Raw genomic sequence first — 21383 nt, forward strand, 5'->3', positions numbered from 1 at the left:
CTACATGCCTAGTCCTCTTGACATGGCGACTACTTTTAATTTGGCAGCTTATTAACAATATCCTGTCAAGCTTTGAAGACTAATGTTTTCTACATACCACTTTCACATAGTATGTTGACACACTGAAAATATACAGTATTTGGTTTCTCTTAAGATTCACACCCCATAATATTGACTGCCAAACCTCAAACTGGTGTTAACTACCGCCTACCTGGCCAGGGTGGAAGTACCAAGCCATGGGTCTCCTCATTGTGTTTCTGGCACCCGGTTCATGTTGGTTACTATCAGTAGGACAAAGCATACTTCAATAACTATTTAAAGGACAACAGACCAATCATTTACACACATATCCAGGTGTTACTGCAGAGAACAATCCTAGCTAATTTGTGCATAGAATTTTTTTAAATTAAATTTTTAATTAACATGCCAGCTGCTATCATGACAGCACATCAGATATTTTGTGTTGTAACTATAGTTATATTATTTCTAAATATGTATTTTAAAAATTTTTCATTGATTATGTAGTTTACACTGATATGGCTCACTATATACACAAAGTAAAAAATTAATAGTGGAAATTTAAAGAATTAAAATAGTAAAAATATAGTATACAGTGAATTGATGGTTGAGTATATACATAAATTTATTCAACCATGTGAGATTGATGTACATATGTCCCTCCAAGTAACATACAAATTCATTCCAGGAAAACAGAGCGCTAATCAAAATAATTAATTTTCCAATCAGGTAAGTGTGCTTGCTGACTACCATTTTAATCATGACATTACTCATGTTAAAACTAATTTACAGTATGAACATATGTCCTAATACATTTGAAGTACCTACATTTAAATAAATGTTGAACAACATTTTGAGATTAAACAACCTAAAATAAAATTTTAAAAATTCATGTACAGCATTGTTTATATAACATGGCTAGGGCATAATATTCCTATGTAGGTGCTAACAACATTTCTGAGTTACATAATAATGTTACTAATATAGGATATATATATATTTCGGTTCTAATAAGATTAAAAAAAAAGCATAAACTTACCATTTTCTATTAGAAAGATTATTTAACATGGTAACGTTAAGTCCTGACACTGTTGTTAACTAAGTTTCTGCCATAATGTGCCACTAGTGCATTCTAGTAAGCACGAGGTAAACTAACCCTGAAAGCTTCTGGCTTTTTCTTTCCAGAGCTGCTGTTCACAAGCAGGATGGCAGAATATAAACATTGGCTGGACACTCGAGCATCGGAAATAAATACGCAATGAAGGAAGTGAATAGATATTAAGGAAAGCGCAAAATATTGTTAGTAGATATGTCACATTAATTCGTTGCATTGTATGAATGCATACACAAGTGCTGCTGCCATTATGCATGCACAGAGAGAAAATTTTACGTAAAAGAAAACAGGAATACTTAAAACCATGCAGTAATTTATTTAAGTCATTACTTCAAAACTGTGTAAATCGAACAGTGTTACTTCAAGGGGTAGGTTTATATTTATTTCCATTCTACTCTTCTAGATGTTCAGAATATTTAAAGAAGATACAAAATTATCATGGAGAAAAATTGAGATTAATTAATTGATGATGAAACAAATAAAAGATCATTTACTACTGAAACAAATTTTATTATATGTAAATGCTATGTAGGAGATTATCGTAGCTACTCTTAACATTTAATGACAGTTAAAAGATTACTTTTAATATTTAAACTTAACATGTTTGACAAATAAACCAATGTAACAGTGATGCGATATATTACATTGGAAACATAAGCTGTTCATCCTAAACCAAATATTCAAAATCTTCTAGGAAAACTTGGTGTATGGTATAAACAAAAATTCAACTGTGAAGATGTTATCTGTAAAAACGTTTTTGCTGACAATGAAAACATTAAAAAATATATACCACAGCATATTTACGTTTAAAGACATTAATTTAAACTGCTAAATTGGGAGGGCTAAATTTAATATGTAGAGACTTGCAAGAATAAAATATGATTAGGGACCAAAATTTCTCACACATTTTATTGTAATTTCTTGCAAAAATTAGAAACACTATTTCTCATCACACGTCTATTTTACTATGGAGTAACTTTGGAGAAAACATACAAGATTACATTTAAATGTTTCCAGTTTGTGCCTGGAGATGCAATAGTTACTACTTCTATAAATGGTTATTTAAGTTTCAGGCATGTTTAGATAGTGTTTATTATGATTTGATACAAATTTTAATGCTGTGATTATTATGCTTCAATGCTAATAATGCCTCTATTAGTAACTGACTTAACAGATGATTACAAATTCTACAAATGTTCTTAAATATTAACAGTTTTGTATGTGTTTGGTTCAGCAGCAAGTCTGGTTGAAAACTGCAAAATATATAGTATACACATATACATAAAATATACGTAACACTGCGTTACACACGGATATGAATCAATTAAGTATTCAACTTTCAAATTAAAACTGAATGCAATGTATTAGGTAAATTACAGTTAAAAAAATATTAGAAACAAATGTAAGATATAATTAAAACATGCTCAAAATAAAGAATGATGAAGAACTATATAATTAAAATAATTTCTTTACAGTTAATTTAATTATTTTATTTTCCATCAAATACATTTTAGGGTTATAGTAGCTACAATTCGACACTTGAAAATACTGGTGTGTACAAATATTTAAAAACCTATTTATTCAGAACTACTGTGAGTATAATAAGAAACTCTAATAATGGTAATTGGCTTTAAACAGGGAAACAGGCAAATGAAGATAATAGACATAGCCTTAAGTTGCTATTCAAATATTTTAAAAATGGAATTAGGTAACCATTCCATTGTTTATTATTTTTTTTTAAATTTGCTTGACTTTTGTGTGACAATTTTTCAGTGGGAACAAATACACAATTTAAAGCTGGTTAGTATGCTTAATTAAAAATATACAATTTTACAATAAAAGATATGATGGTCTTAATTATATAGGGGATGTTTAATTATAATGTATTAACTGTATGACAGCATTTTAAACCAGATTATTAAAAGTGAATACATAACCACATTAACATTATAAAGAAATGAAACATGATTTAATACCAGGTATAATTCCTGTTCAGAGCTTAATATAACTTTGTGTGAGTTATTTATGAGAGAAAGTTTGTGAAAATACACCAATATTTGTATTTAAATATACCCTATTGTGCAGGCAGGTTTATAAATTAAACACTTGCTTTATCTGAAAATATTAATAAAAAGTTTTAAAATATTGGTACAAAGACGTGCATCTAGTTCCTGGGATTCATTTGACTATACACCATACACATGCTACCATACAAGTTATTTAATGCCACTAAAAACCTATAAATTCCTTACTTTTAAAAATAAAAAACAATTCAAATGAATGAATAAGTTTTTCTTTTGAATCCATTAATACTTCTTAAAAGTGCGTTTATTTTGTCTCCTGGATCTCACTTCAAGCTTAATTCATATTTGTACTGATTTTATCTTTGGTGCTACATACATTATTACTACGTATTTAATGAAAAGTTTAATATAATGCTCTTGATTTCTTTCAGCTATTCAATTTATTACATACAACTCTAAATGATTCGCTGAAATTAACTTTGAAACAATGATTTACACAAAATAATCTGAAATAAATAAATAAATATGAAAATAAATAACTATGCAAATAAATAACATAATACGTCTTCTCTTTGCTATCCAACAATCATTCACACTTTGCAAGATTCAGGTACAATCATGTATATCTTCATCTTCACCGAGATACTGTTTCTGTTACTGCATATTTCCTTTTTCTTTAATATTAATCATCATCCATACCTATAACTGCCATATAAAACTCTTTCCACCTTGAAAGAGTAATTTGATTTTAACAATATTTTGCCATAATTTTTGTTTTACAGAACAAGTTCATTTATAGTAATTATAAAGAGAGTATAAGAAAATTTAAAGAATAAATATAAAATAATTAATAATAATTCAATACTAATTTATAGGCATAACCCATTATAAAATATAAAATTCATAAAAAAAAAACCTTCCTGGAATCATTAAGAACACATTATAGCTAATGAAATCACTACGTCAAAACAAAATCTCTACAGACTGAAAACAATCATGTGTTCCCTATAGCACAAGAGAGCATAACAGTTTATCAGACTGCCATTTGAATAGATGACAAAGCTGTAGTTACACAGAAACTAACCTTAAAGGTATTATTTATTCATAGAAACCCTGTAAGAAAGAAAATTTAATTACAAGTAAATGTCCTACACAAAATGAAACTAACTTACACAATTTTTTGAATAAAATATGAGACTATATGATGCTTCTATTAACTTTTGTGATGAAATGAACTTGAACAAAGTTTCTCACTGGGCACTCAAATCTATGGTCAGCTATAACAACACACATCAGAGTGCACAATAGCTAAGAAGTAAAAATAACAGTTTTTATTTAATAGAAATTGGCTGTGTGTATTGTGGCTGGCCCTTAAAAAAGACATTCACACCACTTTATTAAAAAAATTTTGATGGAAAAAAATTGTCCTCAATCAAAGTGAGTTTTAACAAAAAAAAACAAACTTTTATCTAACATTCATACCAAAAGAATCACAAGAAATCAGACTGCTAGCATTACAAAACTCCCTCAAAAAACCAACGATTGGTGAAAACCAGGCAAGTGAGTTGAAAATGAGTTGAAGTTATACTACGTTATATTCTGACAGAGAATGGAGCAGTGATGCAACTGCAATCTGATTTTACAAAGACCGATTCTCTCAAGTATAGTCATCTTACTGGATATGAGGAATAAAACTATCAATGACTGCATTAAATGGTATAAGTAAGCAATCACAGAAGGGATGGGAACATGAATGGGGATGGACATGGGACGGGGTGTTATTGCATGAAATAATCCGGATGGTCGGAGTCTTTTTCAAACCTCTTCGCTTCTTCCTGCATGCTTTCCTTAATTTTCAGAATGGCAGCAGATTCAGTTTGGTCCTGGAAGGAGAAAGTGTTCACTGCATAGTCCAAACTTTCAACATTTTTATGACATTACAGAAACGCCCTCTCCCCCACCCCTTTATCATCATGTATTACCCGAAATGAAAAATTCCCTTATTTTCACTTAAACTTAGCAGTGAAATCAAACTAAAATAATAATAATAATAAAAAACCGAAAAATTTTGTTCATGCAACACACCCATCCGTCATCACGATGGCATGTGAGTGTGGCGGGCAGACATGTTAATCATGTGATGAAGGCAGTAGGGAGGGGCAAACACGTAACATAAAAGTCCACTTTCAAAACAAAAACAGTTTTCAGGGCTGAAGCAAAGTATTAACTTACTATAGCTATAAACCAAATGCTAAATAAAAAAAGGGGTGGAGGGGTTGCGTATACTCACAACTAGTACTGCAACCTCCCTACTACCAGCTTACATTTTGAAAGCATGCCATCTTTTTAAAATATAATAATAATTATTAATGCACGAAAAATTATCATAGAAAAGAAGCCTAACCTACTATGAAATGATAAACTATTTAAAATGATTGTTCAAACCATCTTGATAATAGTGAATTACAGTGTGGAAATATTGAATCACACCACAGCTGGCATCTGCACCAATCTAAATTAGTTTTTTGCTGACATACATGGTGCAAAATTTAATCACCCCATCCATATTACATAAAAAAGCAAATTTACAAAAACAAAACAAACAAAAATGTCATAAAAACAGTTCTAGGCAAACTAGGTTTGATGCTGCACAGAGAAAACTCACTATAAAGAGCACACTCAATAAGCTTGAATGAATCTATCATCTAAATGGTAACATAACAACATTAAGTAGTTAAATTAAATTTAGAAAACACATGAATGATAAAAAAGGTGGTGAAAAACTCTACTTCCACGAAGTAAATAAAATTATTTAACCGTATAGTTACTATTTAACAAAAATTATAATAAATTATTTTAATGCACAGATAAAAATTTACGTTGCATTGAAATACAACTTTGCTCATTACTAAAACACTCCTCAAAACAATTGAAGTGGTATAAGAAACATTGGTAAAAAAATATTAGCCAAAAATTCATAACCGATGATATACTATTCATTCTAAATTACCACCAATAAAGCAAGAAAATAGAAGCAAATATATATTAAACAAATGTTTATGGGTTCTTAAACTATGTTCCCATTTGAATCATTGACAGTCAGCTTAATTAATGGCACACAATAATATCAATAATGACACCATAATTTTCTGAAATTTTTTTTTGAAAACCCACAAACATCTCTAATAGAATTAAACAATTTTGTAGTCAAAATATTAATACAAAATTATTTAATTTTGGCCTTAATTTTGTAGGTAAAAGTAAATTATTATTGAGAAAAAGAAACCCCTGGCTTTTTCTACAAAAGAAGATATTTTTCTGTAGCCTATTTGGAAACAATTCACCAAACCAAAAGACACACATATACTATCTATACTGTTTCAATAATTGGCAAACAGAACCAAAGTCCATAGGACTAAGACCATGTAAGTACTTATGTTTACATAAAACACAGGTTTATAAAAAATGAAAGTGACTACTGAATATGATTTACTACAAAATTATGTACTACCCCCAAAATATATGTTTTAACATGTTGAATAAAAAAAACCCAAAAAAGTGAAACAAATGATATATGGCACTATACAAGAAAGAAATGGCACAAGGGTAATTGTTTGTACATGCCTAAAATATTCGCTTCCATCACATATGTTTTATAATCACACATAAATCTCTACGAGAAATATTTTTCTTACTTAATTGAACTTAAGTTAAAACTGTATTTCTTGATTCCAATATTTTTTATCACTAGAATAATGACTGAGTTAAAGTAACTAAAGATTTATCAAAAATTAAATTTTGTAGTAAGTATTAGTTTTGAATACATATGTTAAATAGGGAATCGTTTCACTGAAATATGTACTGTAAATAAGTATAACTGAAGTACTGAAATTCAAGGAACTACTTATTTAGTTAGTACTAAAATAGTTATTTTAACAAGTTGCAATGAGCCAAAAAGAGGTCATAGGATAAAAAGACTGTGGCTAGCAAAAAGCAAATATTGAGCTACAGTCTTAATGTTACAAACTGCTGAAGACTACTTAATAATTTGTTTGCAAATATTTTTCAATCACACATCAATTAAGTCTAAATAATGATAAAATTGTTAAAATAGTAAAGTACAGAAAACTCACTCATCTGATAGTCTATATCTTTAATAAGAGCAGCTGAAAATACTAAGGAATATACTTTTAGAGTGTTGTACAAAATTAGAGGTTGTTTTTGCTTTAAATTTTGTATGTTTATTGTTTTTAAACTTTACGTAAGTTTATCAATTTTATCAATATATGAGCCATCTCACACGCATTGAATGTTTATGAATGCTTTAAATTAAAATTATCAGGTACCAAATCTACTTTACATAGAAGTTCTGTTTTATGATTGCTTCCTGCTACAACTGTAACTTCATTTATTCCCCGTTCACTCTTACCAGAGTTTTGGAATAAACAAAGACTCTTGTAAACAAACATTTCCATTGGCTGCCGGCCGCCGCACATATTATTTGTGCGCAAGAAGTAGTCCCTTGGTTACGTACCATTTGTAAGTATTTTTACACTGCCTTTTTTATAACAATTGTTGTTATATAGCATTATAGCGTTTCACCATTAATATCCAATACAGTTTAATGAGTCAGCAAGCATTTACATACAATAATGTTAGCAGATGCCGTGTGTAGAGTGTACAGTTGATGCCTAGCGCAAAAGTTGTATTTTGGATTCGCGCGCGCACGTTTTGTTATGGCTGACGCCGGACCGAGTTTTGTAAAGCACAGAACGGGAAAGCCTTTGAAAAGTGCACAGAAAACTATTGTGTTGAATGTTTTTAAAACATTTTCAGACAAATATCCGGATTGTCGTGTGAACGATACCACGAGTTTAACTGCGGAATTTACGGGTGTTTCGAAGAGCAGTGTGCTTCGTGCAAGGAAAGAATTAAAAGACACTGGGAAATTAACCTCTCCCGGGAAGAAAAGGAAACGTGAGTATCCTGTTATCAAAACTTGTGATGATTTTGTGAAGACGGCTATTAGTCATAAAGTCATAGTTTTTTCTTCGCAAATGAACCACCTACGCTGAACAAAGTGCTACGGTGCTTCCTGTTATATTACTTCTCCGTTATTTTATTAGCACCGACTGTACTAAAGTGTGTGTGTTGCAACTAGTGCTTGGCGCGCAAGATGAATTCAGCCTATTACTTGCTGACGCGGCGCAGTGATACAACAGTGTTTGTTTATTTCAAAACTCAGCTAAGAGTGAACGGAGAATAATAATTTGGGCATACAAACCTGATGACATGTCAAATTCATCCAATCAACCAGTGACGCAATCTATCCCCTTTTCTTTAAAGCGGAGTTTACAACAGTCTCTTAGGTCCATCCACACTTGCAAGGTACTGCCTGTCAACTCACATTATCTTAAAATTAAAAGGCTTTAAAATTTGTTTATTTGCTAACTTTTTCCATTGAAATTCTTAAACTGCATTGGAAGAATTTTCAAGTCTGATGTTTGGAAAAAAAAAAAAATAAGTATTGAGATGCAGAAGTTAACAGCAATCTACAAATTGATGACATAAAAAATTCATATACTTAAAAGTTCAACCAACCTTTCCCATTTCATTATTTATAAATGTCCAGATTATTTAAGGAGTGCCTTACAATCTTCCTCGTTAGTTTGATTCAATCTTCAGATGCAATTTTATTATATTTGTAGTTTTTTTTATATTTAAAAAATAAAATATAACCAATGATTTAAAATTTCTTTCACAATTGTTTTCATATTTTAGTTTCACGTGGAATTTCCAATAATTAAAAACTTTCATTGGATACATACAAGGATTATATTATTTCACCAAGAGTGGCTATTCAAATGTGAAATAAGGAAATATAAAAATATTCAGAAAATTTAGAAAGAACAGAAAAAAAAATCTCGTATCAGACATAAATTTATAGTTAAAACAAAAATTCTCAAGGTTCAATACATTATGTCTGAATACTTTATTTTATTGTAGTGTGCTTTCAATTATACTACACTTAAGTTTCTGAAATCTAGCCAAAAGAAATTAGCTTATAAAAATAAATTAATATTCAGGTTATATGTTGCTCTGTGTGCATGGAAAATTTGCTATGGGGTCACAGTGTGTGTGAGCCAAACACAAATATAGGCACTGTTAGCATAAGTATATGTAGACAGCTTGATGAGAGAAATAACAGGACAATGATTGAGGGACACTTCAATTTGCTTGCTGGTCACATGACACAACTAAGCTACAAAATATCCTGAATGCTGTAAAACATTTCTGCATACATGCTTTTCTAACAATATATTAAAGGGCTTCAGACAATTGTGTATCTACTTAGAGACTTAGGTAATACAGTAAAACCTCTATATAGTGACCCTGCTTAAACCTCCTTATAACAAGGTTTGCTAAGTCTCGGTCAAAACTGTATCTAACACAAGGCATTTTCAACACTACGTTAACAAACAAATTTCAAATCCTTCAGATAAACTCCTTTGTAACAAAGTCACTGGAATAACTTTTCATATTATTTTTCTTCACTTAGCACAGTTACTTGTTCCTAAAAACGTTCATGTTAATCAAGTCAGCTAGTTGGCTTGCATGTCTGGGCGCCCAGCACCCGGACGTGACAAACACATGCACGTGCATCTGCCCGCTGTCGCAGTACATAGTTATTACAAAACTCCAGAAAATAAAACCACTTTCATGAAACTACGAAAGGTTTTATCTAACCTTAGAGCACACGGACACTGTATTTAACTTATAACCCTTTATAAAAGTGTGCTAAACAATCAGTAACAGATAAGCAGATTTTGATTCCTCCCACACCACACACGTAACATGAAAGTACATATGTACCGCAAACAAAAAAATAAAATTGCTTGGATATTTTCTTGAGTGAAATGCTTTGTTGAAAAACATGTTCAATTTCATCTGTTTTAGTTTCTGTTCTGCCAATAAAGTTCTGTAAACTTCAAATTCATATTTATTTGATTCCTTTAATCAAAGCACTATTGCATTCTTCATTTGGATCATTTTCTTCTATGACAGAGAATGCTCAGTTCATCAAACCAAAAAATTTGGCAACATCTTTCTTATACAGTTTTCATTTGGGTTCTTCTTTATCTGGTGCAAAACACTGTTCCTCGTCAAGTTCAATTATTTCTTCAGCTGTGAGTTCCTGAGAATGCGAGTCCAGCAGTTGGTTCACATTGTGCGACTCCAATTCGTGAAATCCTAGGTGTGGCCCAAGTCAACGATATTAACTGTCAAGTCTTTCAAATGATCTTCAGTAGATATGAACCACTGAATTCTTCTGTGAAAGAATGGGACAACTTTCCCCATACACCTTGAAGGCAGAACAGCAATATTTCCTTCCAGCTATCCATTATGTAGTAAAAGGTATTTTTTAATGTTATAAAACTTCAAGAATTCCTTGGTGGTTGTTTATTAAACCCGTACATGGCTGAAATTAGATGGCGGAACATACGTCCAAAATAATAAGCTTTTAAAGTTGCAATAACACCTTGATCCATGGGCTGCCAAAGCAATATTGTGTTCTCCGGTAAAAACACTACCTTAAAATTTTCAAACAAATGAGTTATTTCTGCTGGAAGACCAGGTGCGTTATCCAAAATTTACAATACTTTTTTGTTCAGATTGTGTGCCTAGTTGCATGCAGTAACTTCCGGTAAGAAAAAGTTGCGAAACCAGTCACAGAAAAGAGGCGGCAGTCATCCAACCCTCGCGGTTAGCTTTCTATATTACAGGAAAATGACTCTTGGAGTATCATTTCAGTGCCCTTTGATTTTCTGAATGATACCCTGAGAGTGGTATTAATTTATGGTCACCAGCTGCATTGCTACCCAGTAAAACTAGAGAAATCTTTTGGAAATTTGAATCCTGGTGCGGCTATTTATCCTTTGGGATGTATATTCTGTCTGGCATTTTTCCCCAATAAATACCAGATTCATCAACATTGTACACTTGCTGTGCACTGTAGCCTCCTTTATTGTTAATGTCCCTCAAGTATATCTGGAAAGTTTTTCGCTGCTTCTGGCTCCGCACTCGTGGTTTCGTCTTTCTTCTCTGTGCAATGCAAATTGTACCTTTCCAGAAACTTTTCAAACTATCCTTTACTGGCAGAAAAACTGACATTATTGTCCGGATATTTAAACTTAAATTTTTCAAAAATTAAAAATTGCTTTTTCATGTATTATACCACTGGTTCACACCAATCCTGTCAGGCCCGTGGTTTTTTTTTTTCATTGCATCATTCATTTAATTATCTATCCACATGAATCATGTGTTCATTCCTGTTCCAGTATCTAGTCTCAAATATATTCCTGTCAGTACCAACAGCATAGATTTAGACAAATGTCTAATGGAGTCCTTACTTCGCACAATTATACGCACAGTTGACTCGCTTAAACCTAAAGTACGACAAATACATGTGTTACCTCATGACATTCTGCATGCCGTAATACTTCAAGTTTCGCCTGAAGACAAATAGTTTTACATTTTTTAACACTACTTGAACACAAGCATCACCCTATTGCTTGGAAGCCATGATTCCAACTACAGTTGCTTGCGCATGCACAGGTGCCGGTTAACTTTTTTGCTTGCTAGACTGAAGTTCATCACGGCCCAGTCTGTGGCCGGGCAACAACAGTATGGCCCGGTGGCATACACACGGACCTAAAAACATTTTGTCCTTTACACTCCATAGACAAGACTGAACTCCCTGTAGCTGATGTTTGTATTACAGCCGATGGTATAGTCTGACCTGCGCGTGCATTTCTTCCTCCCTTGCATATTAAACCCCACTTTGCCTCGTCCTACAAGTAACTGCACGCCAAAGCACATATGTTGTTTACAGAGTTGAAGCAGACCACCTGATGTCGCCCAACGGTTTGTCTGTGGCAATTTTGTGCTAACTGAAATTCACAGACGTGCTGTTCAAGACTGGATAGTAAAGTTAACATTGCGGTAAATTAATTCATGGTATGTAGACGTGCTAAGTGAGGGATTGGTGTATATATTTCCTTAGATGAAAAAAAAATATTACATTTTTGTGATGTATGTTTTTTCTTTATTTGCAATGAGGCAACAATGTTCATTGCATATTGCCTGTTTAAACACATCAAAACTGTAAAATGGCAAACCACCACAAACTTATGGCCTTTTAACAGCAAAACGTCTAGAATATCAGAACTAGAATTTAAGAATCAAAGTTATCCTTGAGTGAACGCCACAAGTTTTTCTTAAGTAATCCTGAGTAGAAATGGTGGGAGGTAATGAAAATTCTAACTGATGATCTTGGAAAGCAAAGTGTTAGAAGGTTCTGAAAGTTATGGTTAAAAGTTAGGTTAGCATTATTGTTATTATTATTATTATTATTATTATACTATTATAGCTATTGCTATTATCTTAATTAGGAGGTATTCCATTTAGCTGTACGACAGAAATGGTAGAACTATCCTATTGCGACAGTTTTCTTAAGTTTGTGTGCTCACAAAAGGACTGGACTTCGTACCAAGTAAAGTGGATGAAGCCACAAACAGTCTGATAACTTCGAGAAACCACTGTTAGTAAAGGCAAACTTATCTGAGATTTGTTTTATCCAAACTGTTATACGTTCATACTAACTGAGAATCCACTTTTGTTAACAAAAATTGTTTAAAAAGAAAAACATAAATAAAATATATGCACATAGTTATTTCATTAATAAAAATGCTTTGAAGTGACACTGAATTATCTGCGGGAAGAAAATGAACCAACCACACATTTAACTAATTATTTATTTAAACTCTTAAAATTTTAAATGTAAAAGAAATAATTAAAGAAATCATATTTTCACAAAAACTGAACAATATCAAATACTCCCATGACATTTGTGAACATTCCAAATGGTGGTGGTGATGGGGGGGGGGGGGGGGGGGGGGGGGGAAGTTTAAATAAAAAAAATTAATATTGATCATTTATGTTGAATGATTTACAAGTGTCTAATAAAAGCTGATATAAAAAATAATTCTATAAAATCCAGTAATCTACAAATAAATAATTTTTGAGTAAACATTACAGCAATAACCAAAATTTTGATTGTGGCTCAACTTTCATATGTGATGTGCGTTCGGATAAAGTTGTTACTATTCATTTAAGTGCCGTGCCAACATTAACTGTGCAATAGTCACTGTGATAATGAAATCTAGCTCTGAGCTGAGTCAGTTGAATGTATATCTAGTCATAAGGTTAAGTTTATAGTTTGTATAATTAATTTAAGAACCAACATGATTGTGATTATCACTGGAACATGCCATTCACTTGAGAAGAACCAAGTTACGACCAGGTAAAAGAGAGAAAAATATTTTTGAACTTGCTCAATACCTGCTTTCAGATACAAAACACATATTACACATAAACCACTTTAAATACAGTGGAGTCCTGCTAATCCAAACTACAGTAAAATCCCGATATAACGAACTTCACATTAACGAAAATTTCACTTTAACGAATGATTTGAAATTCCCCTCCAATGACTGTACACATACAAGGTTAAAATATTTCAAATTTACGAAATAGATTTTCGTTACAACGAAAGCATTTTACCGGTTTTCTTCGTCAATATCATGCGCATTTACCGACTATTTCGTCTATGCATCAAAATATTTACTTACTGTCGTTCTCTTGGCATAATTTTAATGATTCAAACATTTAACGGCTTTATTTTGTTGTCTATTTACATTGAAAACGGCATTGCCAAGTTTGATGTGCATTTGTTTTCTTTTTTTTTCTACCCAAGGTATGGCCAACTGCTTTTATTCACGGCCATAGACTTAAAAAATACGTTACTACGTAGTAGTAGGAACTGTTTGGATGTGCGCACTTCACGTATTTTATTTGTGGCGAGATATGGCCAACGGCTTTTCCGTAGCGGCAACATTTATGAAAAACTTACACAAAGTTAATTCACTGGAAAACTAGATGCCGCTAAAACTGGCATTATCAGCGACTCAATGGTTTCCATCTTCTGCACATATCGTTCAATCTTTGGTCTGTTCGGTTTCCGTTTTCGTTATTGTTTACATTTTGTTGCCATCAGTGAATTTCAGTGACGCGCGGTATTTATTTATGTATTTTTTTATTTTTCTAAACAAGTTTAAGTTTAATTTTTATCATCATGGACGATAAAAAAAAACGGAAACAGTATTCTTTAAAAGAAAAAATGGAAATCTTGAAGGAAGTGAACAAAGGCACAAAAAAATCGCACGTGGCCAAGCAGTTTGGTTTGGCACCCTCTACACTCTATACAATACTAAAAGAACGGGGGAAGATTGTGAAGATGTACGAACAATCATCGCTCAGTTCCAATCGCAAAAGACTGCGGCAAGGCACAAATAAAGACCTGGAAGAGGCGTTAAACAATTGGTTAACTGACACTAGGGTGCAAAACATCCCAGTTACAGGCCCTATGCTACAGGCCAAAGCCAAACAGTTTGCTTCTTTGATGGACGTTCCCAACTTTCAGGCAAGTTCTGGATGGCTGCATCGTTTTCGAGAACGTTACGGAATATCTTGGAATGTTGTATCAGGTGAGGAACGAGATGCAGACCAATCAGCTGCAGAAAAATGTAAACTAGAAAAACTAGATGAAATTTTGGAAGCATACTCTCCTGAAGACATCTTTAATGCAGATGAAACTGCTTACTTTTACAAACTTCTTCCCAACAAAACAATGTCGCACAAAGGAGAAAAATGCTCTGGTGGCAAACGAGCTAAAGATAGGTTATCAGTAATGTTTTGTTGTAATGCTACTGGTACTACAAAGTTACGACCCTTAATTATAGGAAAGTACAAAAATCCTAGATGCTTAAAAGGTGTGGCATCTCTTCCTGCTGACTATGTCAGTAACAGCCGTGCATGGATGTCGAAAGATGTATTTTCCAACTGGCTAATTAAAACTGATAAAGAAATGCAAAAGCAGAATAGAAAAATTATCATTTTGGTGGACAACTGTGCTGCTCACATTGTTGATGTACGGCTTGAGAACATCAAACTGGAATTTCTGCCTCCAAATTGCACATCAGTGTTGCAACCATTAGACCAAGGCATTATTCAGAATGCGAAAGTCCACTTTCGAAAACGTCTTGTTGAGAGGATACTAATCAACATCAAATTGAAGCTGTCCACCAACATCGATGTCCGCCAAGCAATTCAACTAATAACTGGTGGTTGGTGGAATGTGAAGAAAGAAACCATCGTAAACTGTTGGCGGAAATCAGGAATAACACGGGTGAGTGGCAGCATTACCCAGGGCGAGACAAGTGAACCAAATTCTAGTTAAGAGAGCATTCCTTCAGAACTTTGGCAAGAAGCTGCTGAAACTTTGCAGTTTAACGTTTCCTTTGAAGAGTATGTGTCCGTTGACAATGAAGTTGAAACAACACCACATTTGACTGAAAGTGAAATAGTTAACCAAGTAACCCAAAAGGAGGCAGCAGACAGTGAATCTTCTGATGATGAAAATGAAGAAGAGCCAATCACCTCAAAAGAAGCTGTAGTTTCTTTTGAAAAGTTGTCGAAGTTTATTTCCAAAACTGAAAATGTACCAAATAATGTGTTGCAGTCATTACATATTATGGAACAATTTTTACAGCAAACTTTTATAAGTAAGAACAGGCAGACAAAAATTTTTCAATTTTTTGACCAGTCAAAGTCTGTGTCTGAATAGTTATTTAAATTCACAGGATTTATTATTTCATTCAGTGTGAATGTTGATTCTTTAGGTACTCGTTTCTTATTTATTAAACTAGCAATTTTTTTTAAATTAGTGATTAGATATTTCATTATAAATATTTGCAAGATCATATGAATGCAGCTTATGTACAGAATGTTGTTAAAAAAATGTTGTATCATACATATTATATTCTTTTACAGAGATTGAAATTATTTAATGTTTTTCTCAAAATAAACCACTAACCCTGTAGCATAAACCAGCTCAAATAATTGACGATTATAAGGGTAGGTACATATAGTTCCATTTTGTTTTGCCATTGCATTCTGTAGTATGGGAATAGTATATGTACGTTGGGATATTTCAGTTTAAAGAAATTTCAGTATAAAGAACAAAATCTCTTGCTTTATAAGACTTTGTTATAACAAGATTTTACTGTAATTGGGGTTGAGACGTGTTTCGGTTACAATATTTTCAGATTAGTAGAATAATTGCAGTAGTGCAACAGCGTGAAGTAAAATACACCTCTAACTTATAAGCGTTTATCACGTAACACAGACTATAACATTTTTACAAGTATAAAATCAATACACATGTTGTTGACTGGGTCAAGACATTAGAAATAATTTTTAAAATACAAAACATAATTTTTTTAAAAATTCATTTTACCCTAAACTTTTCAGATTAGTCAGATTTTTGTGATTAGATGGGGTGGAGGTTGTATTAGTTGGACTCCATTGTATATTCAATCTTGAAAGCAGTTATTTGTGCTAGGTAGGCACTGGATTCTCATCATATTTTTATGGAGCAATTTTTTCAAAGCTTAAGTTTATTTGTTAATTACTTTTTCTAAAGACCTAGCTTATTTTGAAAGTTTTGATTTTAAATTAGTTTCAATAGTGCAGAAGTTTGCAATAAGGCAGGCTATAATGAGATCATAGGTAGCTAGTAAAATGAATTGTTTAGGACAGTCAGCATTTCAGCATAAGAGTGAGAGTGTGAGTGAGAAAGAAGGCAACTGTTATGCTGAACTGCAAGACTACATGATCAGCGAGGCCAAGGGGGTCATTAAACAACAGTGTTTTGGTGATTTGAAAGGTAAGTGGAGTGGCATGGCTCCAGCGGCAGCTCGTTAGGACTGCAATAGGTCGGAGGATTCTGGTGATTGTTAAGGCAACATTAGATAGCTTCACAAGATAAGTCATCCTGTTTACTCAATTTTAATATAGCTAAGTTAAAAATAAGAAATGCTAAACAAAATGTTCACACCTTATTTAGAAATTTAATTAAAGGTAATGAGGCACAGGTTTAAGTTAAAGTGTTTTACAAGTATCCATAAAGAATTATGTTAATGTAAGAGTTTTTGTAAGTTTTAAATATGCTCAGTATTTAGTTTAGAGATGATTAAGTTTCATTAATGGTAAAAGTTTTTTGAAATGTTTTGCCAAAATTTGAATAACGGAAATCATTGAGAGAAGAATAAGCTGTTAATGTAATGTAAGTTCATCTATATGATTCCTTAAAAGACATTTGTCAACTTGTTTTGCTAGTTTGCTCCCACACACTGAAGTGTTTCGTTTTGTAGGGTCTGGATTTTCTCTGATGAGATGAAGCTTGCAAGAAAAATATATATATTTAAGTCCTAAGGTTATGAGCAGAAAACTCCCCAGTCCTCCAATTTTCATTCACTGCCATCAAAATCAGCTGACTAAAAATACTCAGTAAGAATATATGAATTCTAGCTCTTGACTTCCCATTATATCCAGAATTCTGGGTTCACAACACTAAAGAAGTTAAATTAGTTGGTTTTTCCCCCAGAATATTAAGTCATCATTGCAAATAAAGCCATGGAATATCTTACAAGATAGTACAATATCATTAACAATAGAGATTATGAGGTCCCACCATGAGTATCACCAAAGAGGTTGAAGGAGGGAGTCAACACACTGTCTACAATTTTAATTACCTCCAGTTTTTGTAGGTAAATAGGTAAAACTATGTTTAGTTACAGAAAACATTTCTATTCCTGCATAATAACAAAGGAATTTAAGCTGTCATAGTGTACAAAATTGTAGTTTTCATTACGACAGAAAGTGATATCATACCTGCCAACTTGTTAGGAGTGCAAGCAGTAAGATTTCCAAATTAACAAATCTATAGCGTAAATCAGGCGCGATGTTTAAAATAAGTGATCCGAAAAACACGTGTTTATTTTGCATTGATAACACCACGCCTCTACCCAAAAAAGGAAGTTAAATAAAAAGTTACTGTAATTTATTAAAACTTAACAGCTTGAATGCAAAATAAATGATTTAATACACATGTACACAAGTTAATGTGTGTATATATATATGTGTGTATATACATACACCGAGATAGGCCTTTATCATAAGTCCTTTAGTTTCTTCCCTTTGGAGCACAAATTAAGTGGCACAGACAACCTATGACTACTAAATTTGGCTGCTTTTCTTTTAATACAGAAATAACACCATTTTTGACTCCAACCATAACTGCTGCATTATCACAGCCAAAACCTATACAATTATGAATTGGCACATTCATACTTTCAAGTTCTGATAGCAATAACTGCCCAATATTTTTACCAGTACAAGCACCTTCCAATGAAGGTATGGCCAAAACACAACTAGTTACTAACCTGCAGTCAGGGTTGTAATAAGTTACGAGAGGATATAACTTATTGTGTCATAGCTCCCATCAGTAGCTAGTAGTAGTGTATATGGGCCACTTTGCAAGCACTTTACTACTGAAGTAGTAGTATTGGAAGCCATTTATTTTACTATTGCTGCAGTTTATAGAGCATCCCACTCTTAGATTGCAGTGTGGAAGTAAATGGGCGCATTCTCTCTCTCTCTAACACACGCCGATTGCCGTTAGCACTGTCCTTGTTTCTTCGTGCGTTGATGCCAAATATCAAACGAAATGTAAAATTTTAATTTTTGGACCAAGCTTTTTTTCATATTGTATAGAATCAAAATACGCATCAGGCAATGCTTATTTTGAATACTTAACAATATTTTAAGTGTCCGAAAAAATTAAAAAACATAACTTATTCGCTGCGAACTGTTTTGAAGTATTCCGATATGTTTCACATCAAAAAAAGAAAACCTACATGTGTATTTCATTCAGATTTTTTTTATTAGTAAATTAATGCCTTAGGACGCCATCGAACAAATGTTAAGACAAAAACTGTACAGGTTTCACTTAAATAATTTTTTTAATATATTGAAATGCATTTTCTCACAAACTGAAACATCCATCAAAAAGTTGACCCGCGGAAAATTTTTTTTCTATTAAAGATAGATGGGGGACGAAAGCGAGAAGAATGTTCACAATGAATTGAATTAGTTTTCAAAAGCAGCCCCATCTCAATTGCTTCTACAGTTTCCGTGGAAATAGCTGTTAAAGATGTGTCTTATCAGTACAAGAGCGCGCGCTGCCGTCGTAAGAGGAAACAGGGTCGTGTGTTTAGATAAGTGGGGTTCTGTCCTACAAGCAATTTCAAATACATGGCTTCCTTAGTCAACAAAAAATATTATAATCGATTCTTGAACATAATATGTAAAATGTATGAAATAAATACGAAGGAATTCAATAGCGATCATGGTACAAAATTTTGAATTACTTTTCTATCCTTCTCAACACCAAGCATCTTATCAAACATTGTTTTAGACAAAGTTTTGGAAAATAACTATGATATTATTACAAACAATTTAAACAGATTTGATAAGGTGTCTACTAAGGCAGTTACGTTTTTTTGTCCGGTGAAATTTTTTTTCGAACCCATGCAGTTATGGCTGGTCGTATCAAAAATGTATTTAGAAAACATTTTTCGGCATTAGGTAATCCGAGTTATCATACGTTAAAACGGATTCGATATTATTCATATTATGGGAGTTGTTGCGATTTTTCTGTTTTTCAAAAAATCTTCCCCATTTCGAACCAATTGTTCGGATTTTTCCCATAACTTACTCGACCGAGAATTTCCATTACTGTATTTTATTTATCATTTTGGACTTGACTTGTCCAAAAATACGGCATTTATCGGGCCCATGAAAATTTGATATTATATATATATATATATATATATATATATATATATATATATATATATATGGGATTTTTAGAACAGAAAAGAAAACTATAAGAAATTTTCGTCTACAATAGGTAGTTTTTATTTGAAATTTACATAAAAGTGGTATTATTACAATTTTATATGTGTAATAGTATAAAATATTATAAATTACGATATGATTTCTTAAAATGCTTCTTGTTCGATCCAAATTACAAATACACGCATTTCCTGAAATTCGTAATGTGTTAGATATTTGGCAACAGCGCGCGCCATAAGCCGTGTACTGCAATCTAAGAGTGGGACGGGCTATAGTGCACCCACAGATGTGCATTTTTGCGATATAAGACCCTGGGAACATTTTTCGAAACAAATGCCCGGCGTGGTCGGCAACGCTGAATGGAAGGTTATGTTCCACTAAAAAGCTTGTAAAATAACATTCCGCCCTAATCACATCACTGTCACTGTTACGGTTCACGGAAAAGAAACTACTATTTTTTTGTTTTCTTCTGCAAGCTTCGCGTTATTTGCATGTTTAAAGCTCTTCACGTGATAGGAAATTTGTGCTTGCCGCCATGGGAAACAATGTCGTAACGACAAACACTACAAAACGCAAAATTAGAGCCTTTTTCACGCTTAGTAATGACAGGAAATAATTCTGAGTAAGATGACCGAAACACCTGTCCATATTGTTTTTTACTACTCGTAGCCATTATGAAATCATATTATCTTACGTTTCGTACAAGCGGTAACTTATAAAATATTTATCGCATTCGTGCATAAACGGTTAAGTCGTTATCACTCGTCTCCAGCCAACCTGCTGTGTACCAACAAAACTCACAAAAATTACTTTCATGACTCTTCCGCACAAAAGATTAGCAAGATCAGTTGCCATCCAGCCTGCTGTGTACCAACGAAACTTACAAAAATTAATTTCCTTTCGGAACGATTTTTCTCTGACTTCATTATTCTCATATTATCGCGGACGCCATGTTGTTAAACAATAACAAATGCTGCTCAAACGGTACATTTATATGGGCACTAAAATTTTATACTGCATTTTTGAACAGACAAAAATCGTAAGATGTTCCGAATTTCCGTACAATCATAATATGAATTATTTTCTGTACAAATTACGGGAAAATTGTACAAGTTGGCAGATATGTGATATCCTGCTAACCTCATTAAACCAGTTTACCTTTCTTTCATTTTGTCGAACAGAAAATATAAAGACGGTAAAGGAAAAATTTATATCCCAAAATGTGGAACCTTCGATGATTTGATACAAACAAATAAAATTTTGTTTTTAAAAGGAAAATGTGTAATGAAGTAACATGTAAAATACTCAACTTTATGATGGTACCTAAATATTATTAATGTTTGTTCGCA

At 32.7% G+C, this 21383-nt stretch overlaps 1 protein-coding gene across 3 annotated transcripts in view; it reads right to left on the reverse strand.

Annotated features, from left to right (window-relative positions):
• Positions 1–2592: 2592 nt before the first annotated feature.
• Positions 2593–21383, reverse strand: part of LOC134529353 (single-stranded DNA-binding protein 3) — a 309711-nt gene continuing 290920 nt past the window's right edge. Inside the window, exon 16 of one of the 3 annotated variants that reach the window (XM_063363330.1) lies at positions 2593–5039. In XM_063363330.1, the coding sequence (XP_063219400.1) occupies positions 4935–5039 (105 nt within the window). In that variant the 3' untranslated portion in view covers positions 2593–4934. The other 2 variants (XM_063363329.1, XM_063363331.1) reach the window with 2 other exon arrangements.

The sequence above is a fragment of the Bacillus rossius genome, chromosome 2, assembly GCF_032445375.1.
Source record: "Bacillus rossius redtenbacheri isolate Brsri chromosome 2, Brsri_v3, whole genome shotgun sequence".
Taxonomy (NCBI): Eukaryota; Metazoa; Arthropoda; class Insecta; order Phasmatodea; family Bacillidae; genus Bacillus; species Bacillus rossius.